We start from the raw sequence: 11,440 nt of genomic DNA, 5'->3' as shown, positions 1-11,440 counted from the left end.
TTTTTAAGAGTTTGATTATATGTCTCATAAAGACCTCTTTGTATTGAATCTGTTTGGGAATCCTTGAGCTTCAGGTACCTGGATATCCATATCTGTCTCCAGATTTGGAGAGTTTTCAGCCCTTATTTCTTAAAATAACCTTTGTGCCCCATTTTCCCTCTCTCCTCCTTCTGGGACTGCCAGGATGCATAAATTGTTTTGCTTGATGGTATCCTGTACTTCATGTAGGCTTTCTTCACTCTTTTTTATTCCTTTTTTTTCCCCTTTTTCTCCTTTGACTGGATAATTTCAAATGATCTGTCTTCAAGGTCACAATTCTTTCTTTTGCTTGATCAAGTCTGTTGTTGATGCTTTCTGTTGCATTGTTCATTTCACTCATTATATTCTCCAGCTCCAGAATTTCTGTTTGGTTCTTTTTAATGAGTTTTATCTCTGTTGAACTTCTCCTTTTGTTTATGTACTATTCTCCTGATTCCACTGAGTTCTTTATCTGTGTGCTCTTCTACCTCACTGAGCGTTCTTAAAACAATTATTTTGAATTATTTGTCAGGTAATCTGTAGCTCTCCATTTCTTTGGATCAGTTACTGAAAAATTATTTTGTTCCTTTAGTGATGTCTAGTTGCCTTGATTCTTCTTATTCCTTGAAGTCTTTCAGTCTTGTGAAGAAGCAATCAGTTCTGACTGGCTTCAGGAGAGATACACCTTCACTAGTGAGCCCAGATGGGGATTTTGAGCTTTCTTAGACCTTTTCTATGGATACATCCACTCCACACTTCTTGTTCCTCTTGTGGGGAATTCTTAAGATTATATGTCTTCTCTCAATCCTGCAAAGCTAGGCTGGGTGCTGAGAGCTTGTCATTTGTTTTCCCTAGTGTGATGCCTTGAAATGCCCAAGTTTGTGTGCTTTCTTCTTACTCACCCATATTTACAGACCACCTCCCTGTAGCAGGCGCTGTTCTTGATGCCTGGGATTTATCAGTAAGGACTCCAGTGAACAGAAACTCTTGCCCTCATGGAGCTTACTATCTGGCAAGTCAAAGGTGGGTCTCTCTGGTCTGAATCTCATCCTAAACACTAGGCTCTACCCCTTCTAGGACAAGAAGTTGTCACTAGTTACTTAAGATCATCATATCATTAAATCCTCCTAACAAGCCCTCGAGGTAGTATGGCAGGTGGTGTGTTCCAAAGATGATTGCCGTCACATCTCCCACCCCAGTGGGCCTTCCTGCAATTGGAACTTGCCCCTCCAGAGTCAATTTCTCTATCTCCTTGGATCTAGATGGGCCCTCGGGAAGATTAGCCCAATAGCGGGTGACCTCAGGAATAGTGTTGAACTGTCCTGGAAGCCTCCGCGTCCTGCTCTTGGGACCCAGCTGCCATGTGAGCCTGCCATGCTGTGGGAAGCCCAAGCAACATAGAAAAGATAGGGGGAGGCACATCACTGGATAGTCCCAGCTGAGTTTCTCTTTCACACCATCCAGCTTAGGTGAAACACCTGTGAGTAAATAAGCTTCCGGATGATTCCAGCTCCCAGTTATTCAAGTCACCTCCACCTCCAGCTGTCTGAATCTTCCCAGCTGGGCCTTTGGCATTGTGGAGAGGAAAATAAGTCATTCCCACTCAACCCGGCCCTGACTTATGACCCACTGAATCCATGAGCATAAGAAAATGGTTGTTGTTTTGTGCCACTAAGATAGGGAGATTTGTGTTCAACATTGAATACCTGGGATACACTACAAAGAAAATAAAAGAGGATCAGTAATAGTGAACTGATGGGAGGCGGCTGTTTTAAATAAGGTATCAAGTAAGGAGATGGCTTTGGAGGTGAGCACTGAATGGTGAAAAGGAACCTATGTGGGAAGATCTGGGAGAGGAGATTTCCAGGCAGAAAGAACAGCCAGAGCAAAGACCCTGAGATAGGACTATACCTGGCATGTACAGGAAGAGCTAGGAGGCCACTTGTGGCTGGAACAGAGTGAGGGGCCTAGTGGGAGAAGATGAGGTCAGGGAGGTGACGGAAGAAACTGCAGGATTTTGTGTACTGAAGTGAAGAGCTGGTTTTTTTTCCCCTAGTGGTAAAAGAAACATGCTTAAGGTCATTGAAAAAGCACCGAATCCCAGTTACTACAGCCCGCATTTCTCCACTTCTATCTAGTTCCACAACTACCACCCAAGCCAACAAGGTCTTCCCCCTAGGGGTCTCCACCAGCCTCCCAATCATGTTCCTGTTCCCAACTTTTCCACCACAATCCTAGCTTAAAACCCTCCACTGGCTTTATACTGAAAGTAGAAAAATGTTCAAATTCCTGAATCTACACACGAGGCCCTCATAATGTTGCTAACATCATTCCGTACCACTGTCCACCTCACTACTCCCCTCCAACCACACTGGTTTTTCTGGACCTCAGACACACTTGGCTTGTTCCCACCTCAGGGCTTTCGTCCCTTCTACCTGGAATGTTTTCCTCCCAGGTACTCCCACGGCTGGATTTTTGTCATCACTTCAATACTAGCTCATCAGTTGCCTTCTAAAAGAAAATAGCCCTGGCCACCATTTGAAAGTAGACCTCCTTCATTCTCTAAGACATCTCCCTGTATGTTTCTTTCATAACATTTGTGATGGTTAATTTTATGTATCAACTTGACTAGGCCACAGTACCAGATATTTGGCCAAACATCAACCTAAATGTTGTTGTAAAGTATTTTTAGGAGCAATTAATATTTAAATCAGTAGACTTTGAATAAAGCAGATTGCCCGCCATAATGTGGGTGTGTCTTGTTCAATCAGTTGAAGGCCTTAAGAGAAAAAGACTGATGTCCCCCAAAGGATGAAGTGATTCTGCCTCCAGACTGCCTTTAGATCTGAGACTGCAACATCCACTCTTCCCTGGGTCTCCAGGCTGCTAACTTGCCCTAAAGATGTCAGATTTGCAAGATCTCACAATTGTATAAGCCAATTCCTTAAAATAAATCTTTGTATGTATATACGTATCCTATTGGTTCTGTTTCTCTAGAGAACTCTGACTAATACAGTATTCATACAATGTAAAATTATTCTATTTGGGGTTATCTAGAACAGAGATCAGCGACGTTTTCTGTGAAGGTCCAGGTACCAGCTATGTTAGGCTTCAAGAGCCATGCACTCTCTGTCATAGCTACTCAACTCTGCCACTGCAGCATGACAACAGCTATCGGTAATACATAAAAATTGATCGTGGCCATGTTTCAATAACACTTCACTTACAAAAGCAGTTAATAGTTTTTGCTGACTCCTGACCTAGAATATAAGCTGCCTGAGAGCAGAAATCAAGTCTCTCTTCTTTCTTCTGAATCCCCAGCACCTAGAAAAATTGCTGGTATGTTAAAAAGAAAAAAAAAAAAAAACTTCCAGTAAATATTTGTTGAACAAATAAATGAGTGAATGAAAAAGTGTTCTCTAATCTCACTCTGGTAACTCACCTCCTTTGCACTTTAATGTCTTTGAACCTTAATGAGCAATAGTATTTAATGTCTAAACTTTCATCTCTCTGAAAGTTTGATTCAACTTTGAAGGAGTATCTTTACAGACTTTATTATTGGAGAATGTAAATATCATTTAATCTGAAATAAAATTTTTCTAGGGAAGTGATTTTAATTTATGCTGTAGTCTTTTATTTGTTCTATTAGCTTCATTTCTTCAGGTGTTCATTTTTTTCTGCTTTTGTGGAGTTTGGAATGTCTCTTCCACAGCATGTGATTTCAGTCACATACCTGGTGGTTTTTACTTGTCTGCTCATTTTTTGTTTGAAAATTCCTGTTCCCCTGCCTGTTCGATTTGCTGTAACTTGACTCTGAAGAGGGAATGCTAGTAACTTGTGCATATTTTATCCAACGAATTAGCCAAAAGGCAAATTACATCATTGGATCTGCTTAGTACGTGGGCCAGAGAGAGGGTAAAGCTGAGCCAGCTAGCCCCCATGTTTCTTTCTGTGTAATCACCTTGACAAATGCCCCCAAACTTCCTCCCACTTCTTGAATTCACTCATGCTACCTTTAGGAATTTCCTAGAACTGCCCCAACCTCTGAGTATGTGATGTCCTCTGGTTTTATTTCTTAATAAATTTGACCGCATCTGACTCAAATGAATACTTCCAACTTATAGTCACAGTATGACGGGGGAAGAAAGGAGACAGAGCAGATGATAAAGTGAATGGGGCAAAATGTTAACAATTTGGTGAATCTGGGTAAAGGATATGGAGGCATTCTTTGTACTTTTGTTATTTGTGTAACATGTTTCTCTAAATTTGGAATGATTTCGAAATACTAACTTTTTTAAAGAAAATATCTATAGAGGTGATCTCAGATTTTATACTTGTTACTAACTTCTCAAGTCACTCTGATGTACTGAGATCAATTCATACTCCTGAATATAACCCTTATAAAAGCCACTCATGATTCTGATGATTCAAAATCTGGTAGATATTTTCGGTTCTCATCTTAACTGACTGTCAGCACTGGCCAACACCATTGACTACTTCCTTCTTGAAACAGATTCCTTGGAATCTTGAGTTTCCTCTTTCCTGTCTGGCTGCTCTTTTTCAGGCTTTCGTGCAACCTGGCCTCCCACGGAACCATTGTTTATTGGGGTTCCTCAGCTCTTGGTCTAAGACCTTCTTTCCTGCTACCTCTTAACCTGTTTTTCTAAGGGATCTCATCTTTGTCCAAAATGCCCAGTATGGAAATATACAAACAACTCTCGAATTTCCATCCCAGCCAAAGAGTTAGCATAGCCACTTATGAGAATTGACTTAACATTCTCACTCGGTCACTTCAAAGGCATGTGGAAATTCCATATCTCAGAGTGACCTGTGGTCATCCAGGTCCCCAAATCCATAAAGGCCTCCACCATCTATCCAGTTGCATGGGCCAAAAGTCTTGGCGCCTCCATCTCCTCCATCTCACCGATGTTCAGAGTCTCACCAACTCCTAACCCTCCTATCATCTCTCTCCCATATGCATTCACTGTTTCTCCATTGTCAAAGCCAACACTCCATCCCAACCCTCCACTATCTCTCACCGGGTGATTCCATGGGCCTCCCTTCTCTGTCTCCCATCCAAGTCTGCACCCCTTCCAGAGGGATCTAGTTCTAACAAGCTCATCTGACCTCTGTCTTCTTGATACTCCCTTGTCCTTGGGATAAAGCTTTGGGCTGTCATTCACGAGCTTGCATGGTCTGAACCCCTCAGCCCTATCTCACACTATCTAGCCACACTCCTACATCTGGCCCTTGATACATGCTGCTCTCCCTACCAGGAACTCACTTCACCTAACCCGATTTACCATGAACCTTAGATGCCATCTCTCTGTGACCTGAATGGTGTAATAATAACAACAGCTTCCACATATTAAAGTAAATGCCAGGCACTTTGCTATTAAACCCATCAGCTGACTTAACACTCCCAAGAGCCCATGAAATACAAAACTTTTTCCAGTTTGACAATTGAAGATACTAGGCCCAGAGAGGTGAAGGCGTCTGCCCAAGGATTCACAGCTTAGCAAGCACTGCCAGAACCAGGGCTTGAACTCAGCTCTCTATGACACTAAAATGCATATTCTGTATGATCCCGCAATCCCACTTCTGGGGACATAGCCAACAGAACTGAAATCAGAATCCCAAAGAGAGATTTGCACTTTCATGTTCATTGTAGCATTATTCATAATAGCCAAGATATGGAAACAACCTAAATGTCCATCGACAGATGGATAAAGAAACTGTAGTCCATCCATACAGTGGAATATTATTCAGCCTTAAAAAGGAAGGAACCTTTGCCATCTGCAACAACACGGATGAACCTGAAAGACACGATGCTCAGTGAAATAAGCCAGACACAGAGAGAGAAAGCCTGCACGAGCCCACTTCGATGAGGTATCTAAAAAGTCAAAGTCCTAGAAACAGAAGGTACAGCGATGGTTGCCAGAGGCTAGCGGGAGGGGGAAATGTGGAGCTGTTGTTCAACAGGTAAGAAGTTTCCATTACACTAGATGAATACATTTCAGAGATCTGCTGCACAACATGGGACCTCTAGTCAACGACACTGTGTTGTGCACTTAAAATTTTGTTAAGAGCATAGATCTCATGGGAAGTGTCCTTAACACTATTTAAAAAAAAAAAAAAAGCATGCTCTGCATACCCATCCCCAGTCCTTCCTCACCGTACTGCTCCCAACACACATACATTCACACAGGAAACTGGATCAAGGCTGCTGGCTTCTCCACTCTGTCTCCGTCACTGGAGATTCATCTTATGGGGCTGCTGTGGCAGGAGGGGCTAAGGGACTCTGTTTGGGGGTCTCAGACCCATCCTCAACATAACACAGGAAATAGGATGGTGTCCGGGATCCCAAAGCCACCAAGAAAGACACCAATGGCCTTGAGGGCCTTCATTCTTGGGGACCACTGTCTTAGAGGTGGCACAGAACAAAATCCACTTTAACAGGAAATTTATTGGAGGGCATTCAAGTTTCTCATGGTCCCCAAAAGTAGATACTAGACGTATGTGGTTGAAAAGTGTCCCCCCAGAATTCACGTCCATGCTGGGAGTAACCTAGCTGCAAGGCAAGGAACCCCAAAGATTGTGGGTGACCCCCTGAAGTTGGAAGAGGCAGGGAAGGATTCTTCCCTAGGGCCTTTGGAGGGGGCACGGTCCTCCTCCCATCTCTCTCTGCACATGGACCCCTTCATGACTCTCTCTCACACACCTTCCAATCCCTGACTCATAGCATCTGCGGAAGCCAGGTCCGCCCACATTCCTGCCAAGGAGATCTGATTGGCCCAGCTTGAGTCATGTACCCACCCTGAGCCAATCAGCTGCGCCAGAGGAGACAGTCAAAATGCGCAGCAACCAATGTAGACCGAAGTTGACCAGATCTGAGGCTGGACCCTGGACCGCACACTTCCCCCACCCATCCCAGTGTTAACGCTTTGGATGCTGGGTCACAAGGGCCACCCTAGAGGTCCAGGGGAAGCATCCAGCAATAGGGGTGAGGACTAACAGGCATTTGCCAATTAGTATGGAGCTAGTTTGATAATTTAGTGCCCGGCGTGGCCATATTCAGCTCAGTGTCAGTTCTAGGAACAAACTTCTCCAGCTGGGTGGAGATGGGTCCGCTAAATGACTTTCGCCTCCACAGCCCCATCTTCAGTGCCCATCCCCCACCCTCCAATCTGACCAGCATACACTAAGCTCTCCCACATCCCCCGTCCCTCCTTTTAAGTCCCATCAAGATCACCCGCTCCATGGAGACTTCCTTATCCGCCCCCGCCCCAGGAGCTAAGGTCCAGCTGGTTTATATGAGCCAATGGGCAGAAGACCTGCATGGTGGGGAAATCATGGGGTTTGAGGGAGCCGCCAGGTCTGTAGGGAGGGGGAAAGTGGTGTTTTTTCACAGCCAGCTCTCCAGAGGGGAAGAAATGAATACGTGTGTTTATTATAAATGTCACCAGCAAAAATAAAATGTGTCTGCTTTGCAAATTCCATACAGCCGAAATTGATTCTCACAGAACACCTTCCTTGATTTTTCCCACTCGTACCCAGAGCCAGCCTATGCTGGCAAGTGGCAAACAAGTGAATGGAGGTTGGAATTTTCCTTTAAAGACTGAGATGGTACGGAACAATGAAGATATGCGTCCACACTTCACTTGCTTTTCGATGATATGAGCAATTTCTTTTGCCAAATCAGATAAGGGTTTGAAAACGCTAGAGTGACTTCCTCGATGTGTGTGCTGTTCACAATGCAACAGCTACAGACAAGACATGCTTAAGTCTAATCTACGTTTAACATCTTTTTCTCCATCCCTTTAAGTATAGACAATCAACAAAGAATAAACCAAGCCCTGACTCGTAGCATTTGCCACTTTCCATGGTGTAAATACTCCCACTGTGGCTGAATGTAAGTTACCAGTGTGCTGTCACTGAACCAAGTAAGCAAGTAATGTTCTGCAGAATGACATTACACAGTATTTCCACCACCAGATATAGTACAGGTTTAAAAAAAAAATCTCAAGACCCTAGATAATAGTAACACGGAAATAATAAAATCCCTAAGGCTCAGGGTAGTTGTAAGTCTCAAGATAACTCATAATCCAGCATATAGTACCTGTTCGATTATCAGTTCTTACACTAATAAATATTTTATTATCCAATACCATGGACCATCTCAGCCTCCCACATGGCCCAGGTACACGGGGTCACACACACTCAGTCGTGAGGTCAGCCAGCATATTTGACCATCAGCTTGGCAAAAGCTGGGAGCTTGGGGTTTTGTCTTGTCTTGCCCATGGCTGTGTCCCCAGCACCTAAAACAGCGCCTGACACAGCAGATGCTGGAGAAGAGTTGCATAATGAATGACGCTCACACTGCAGAGTTACTTGGACCCCCACAAGCAAGCCCCACAAATCTCATGGTGGGGCTGGGGATGCATCTCCGTTTCTCATATATTAACATAAATAAGGGTTGGCGGGGAGGGGGTTCTTTTTCACTTGCTGATGTTTCTCTAGCCCTGCACAGTGCCTGGCACGGAGCAGAAGCTCAATAAATATAAGTTGAATGGATTAATATAATGTACACTGTCTGAGCTCAGGCTCAGAATAAATACCAAGAGTCCAACTCAGGGCAGGAGTGACGTTGGGACCTGGAGAGTTCTGGAAGAGGGGGTCAGCAGCACGGACCCCTGCCCAGCCTGGTGAGGTAGAGTAGCCGGGCCCCATCACCAAGGGCCCCAACAAACGAAGGCAAGATTCAGTCTTGGTCCAGGGCTTGGGGTCACATGAGTTGTCACAAGGGGAGTCCAGCCGGGACTTCGGTGGCAACACGGAAGAGGCCCAAGACCGTGGCCTGTGAGAGTTGCCAGGTACGGGACTTCCGGACCGCGGGGTGCAGGTGGACGCCCAGGCGCTGTCCGGCACCCACGTGCAGCAGGCCACCCCGGAAACCAGACACTGAGTTCCCCAAGGATGGGAGTGGCAGGTCCAAGGTCAGGGCCGGGGATGCGGCCCTGGCATGGAGAGACTGCAGGTGCAGGGCAACGGAGACGGAGCCAGAGCTGCTGTCACTGTTGCTGGCCACCACTCGCTTCAGACCCAAGTTCAAGAAAACATAGTAGACTCCGGCCTCAGCCACCACCAGCTCATGTGTTTGCTTGTCATAGCTCATGCCCGGCGCAAGAGTCACACCTGTCAGACTCGGGTCGCTGTACCAGCGCAGAGGCCCTTCGGTCAGCTGTACTGTGGGAGGAAGGAGGGGTACACTCAGCACGTGGGGGAGAGGTGCAGCCCTGGGGGGGGGGCTCTGACGGATGAAAGGAAGGGGTTTGGAGAGGGAGGTGAGGGGGATGTGGGGAGAGAGACTGGACAGAATGGAGGAGGGGACTCTGAAGGGGGTGAGGAGGGGGATTGTGAAGGGGGTACAGGGGGGAGGGAGGAAGAGGCTGAGATTAGGAAACAAGGGGACTTCGAGAGAGGTAGAAGATTTTAAGGAAAAGGGACAGGAGGAGGTGGTGGAGAGAACTCCAAGGAGCGAAGATGCGAGAAAGGTCTCCTTAAGAGAGAGCGGAAGGAGGTGGCAGGAGTCCGAAAGGAGGAGGGGAAGGACATGTAAAGAAGAGTCCACAGGAGAGAGAGGAAGAGGGGAGGGGAGGGAAGGGTGGGGGGGAGGGGAGGGAAGGGTGGGGGGGAGGGGAGGGAAGGGTGGGGGGAAGGGTCTGGAGGGAGGAGGAAGAGGAGAAGGAGAGTCTGGAAGGGGGAGGGGCAGAGGGAGGAGGCGGAGAGAAGAGTTTCAGAAAGGGGGAAGGGGAGGAGGGTCTCGGGAAGGGGAAGGGGCAGTGAGTGGAAAGGAGGGTTTCTGGAAGGGAGGAGGGGAACCAGGCCTGGGGAGGAGGGTCTCGATCTCCTAGAGCCAAATAGGAGAGACCCGACTGGCTGGGATTTGGGGAATCAAGCTCCAGCTCTGAGAGGGCAGGGGTCTGAGATGGGCACAGATGAGGGTCAGAGGAGGAGGAGACCCAGAGAGGGATGGATGAGGTTCTAAGAAGGGAGGGGCCACTTTTGAAAGGGAGGAGGGGAAGAGGGTCTAATGGGGTCAGAGAGGGAGCCTCCCTCTCCGGGGCTCCCCTCCTTAGTGCACCCCACAGCCCCCCGCCCCAACTTCGTCGTGGGGAGCGGCACAGGTCACTCACCATCTTCTGCCACCAGCTGCGCGAACGCGCCCTGTGGAGAGACGGAAGGCGGAAAGTGGATGGAGGTCCCCCTCCACTCCCCCAGCCCCCTGGAAGGCCGGTCTCCGCGGTCTGCGCTGGCCTGGAGCTCACGCCTCCTTCCCTCCCCGCTCCGAAAGAACACACGCCCGGACACAGCCGTGCTGCCCCAGCCCCGCTGTCGGCGAGGACACGGGGGGGGGGGGGGGGGAGAGTCCCTCCGGGGGGACTTGGCACTGGGGAGTCTTAGGAGGGAAACGGGGTACCCCGAGAGTCCGAGAGAAAACCGAGGCTCCCGGGAGTTAGGAAATGGGGAACCTCCTTAGCGGCTGGAGATAAAGTGCCCCATCTCGGGAGAAAGGGTGTCCCCTGGAGCCTGGGATGCAGGTGGGGCCTCACGGGGGTGCAGGATGAGAAGGGGTGCCCCCCGAAGTCCTGGATAAAGAGGGGTGCCTTCAAAGGTCCAAGAGGGACGATAGGGGTCCCTCCACCCTCGGTCTGGGGTGCGGAAAGGGCCTCCCGGGAGGGACCAGACGGAGATGTGTAGGGGTCTCTCCCGGGGTCCAGGTCGGGGCGCATCTTACCTGCGGAGGGTCGGGGAGGCGGGCGCGGGCGTCGGGCGCCAGCTCGGGGCCCTCGGGGAGTCTCGGGCTGGGCGCGGGGCCGGGGCTGGGCGAGACCGGGGCCCCGGGCGCGGCCCAGGAGCGGACCAGGCAGGCGGCGCAGGCGGCGGCGAGCAGCAGCAGAGCGGCGCTCAGCGCCCAGGGCAGCGGGCCGCAGGCACGGCCCGCGGGCGCGGGCGGACGCTGGGCTTCGGGGTCCGGGGCGACGTCGGTGCTGGAGCGCATGGCCGGCGGCGGGCGGCTGCGGCCCGGGTCCGGCGCGCCGCGCTTTATACCCGAGGCGGAAGCCCCGCTTTCGGGGGAGTGGCCGCTGGGGATCCCAGGGATCCGCCCAGTAGGGTGGTTCCCGCCCGCCCCGCCCCGCCCCGCCCCGCACCTTCCACCCTCTGTCCGAACTTTCCCTCGCTTTCTCTTCCCTGGATCTCTCTCTCTCCATCTCTTTTTCTGTCCCTCGCCCTCCAAGCTCTCCCTCGCTGAATCCTCTTTCTCCCTAGTTATCTCTCCTTGTGTCTCCCCGGTTATCTCTCCGTGCCTCTCTGCTTCTCTGTCGCTTTGCCTCTTTCCCCAATTTCTTATCACTCCCTA

The 11,440-nt window shown here is 49.1% G+C and overlaps 1 protein-coding gene across 1 annotated transcript; it reads right to left on the bottom strand.

The window, feature by feature from the left end:
• Nucleotides 1-7,445: 7,445 nt before the first annotated feature.
• Nucleotides 7,446-11,080, bottom strand: TNFSF9 (TNF superfamily member 9). Its single transcript, XM_064479807.1, has 3 exons — nt 10,817-11,080; nt 10,215-10,245; nt 7,446-9,264 (listed from the first exon to the last, which is right to left on the bottom strand). The coding sequence occupies exons 1-3, from the start codon at nt 11,078-11,080 to the stop codon at nt 8,816-8,818; spliced, it is 744 nt and encodes a 247-aa protein (XP_064335877.1). The 3' UTR covers nt 7,446-8,815.
• Nucleotides 11,081-11,440: the final 360 nt, after the last annotated feature.

Source organism: Camelus dromedarius, chromosome 27, assembly GCF_036321535.1.
Source record: "Camelus dromedarius isolate mCamDro1 chromosome 27, mCamDro1.pat, whole genome shotgun sequence".
Lineage (NCBI taxonomy): Eukaryota > Metazoa > Chordata > Mammalia > Artiodactyla > Camelidae > Camelus > Camelus dromedarius.
The sequence above is the reverse complement of the archived record's forward strand: the minus strand, read 5'-3'. Positions and strand labels throughout refer to the sequence as shown.

Coding starts and splice junctions, on each gene's coding strand:
- TNFSF9 (XM_064479807.1), bottom strand. CDS start 11,080: ATGCGCTCCAGCACCGACGTCGCCCCGGACCCCGAAGCCCAGCGTCCG. Junction 10,246..10,816: donor GCCTCCCCGACCCTCCGCAG/GTAAGATGCGCC, acceptor GTCTCTCCACAG/GGCGCGTTCGCGCAGCTGGT. Junction 9,265..10,214: donor GCAGCTGGTGGCAGAAGATG/GTGAGTGACCTG, acceptor TTCCTCCCACAG/TACAGCTGACCGAAGGGCCT.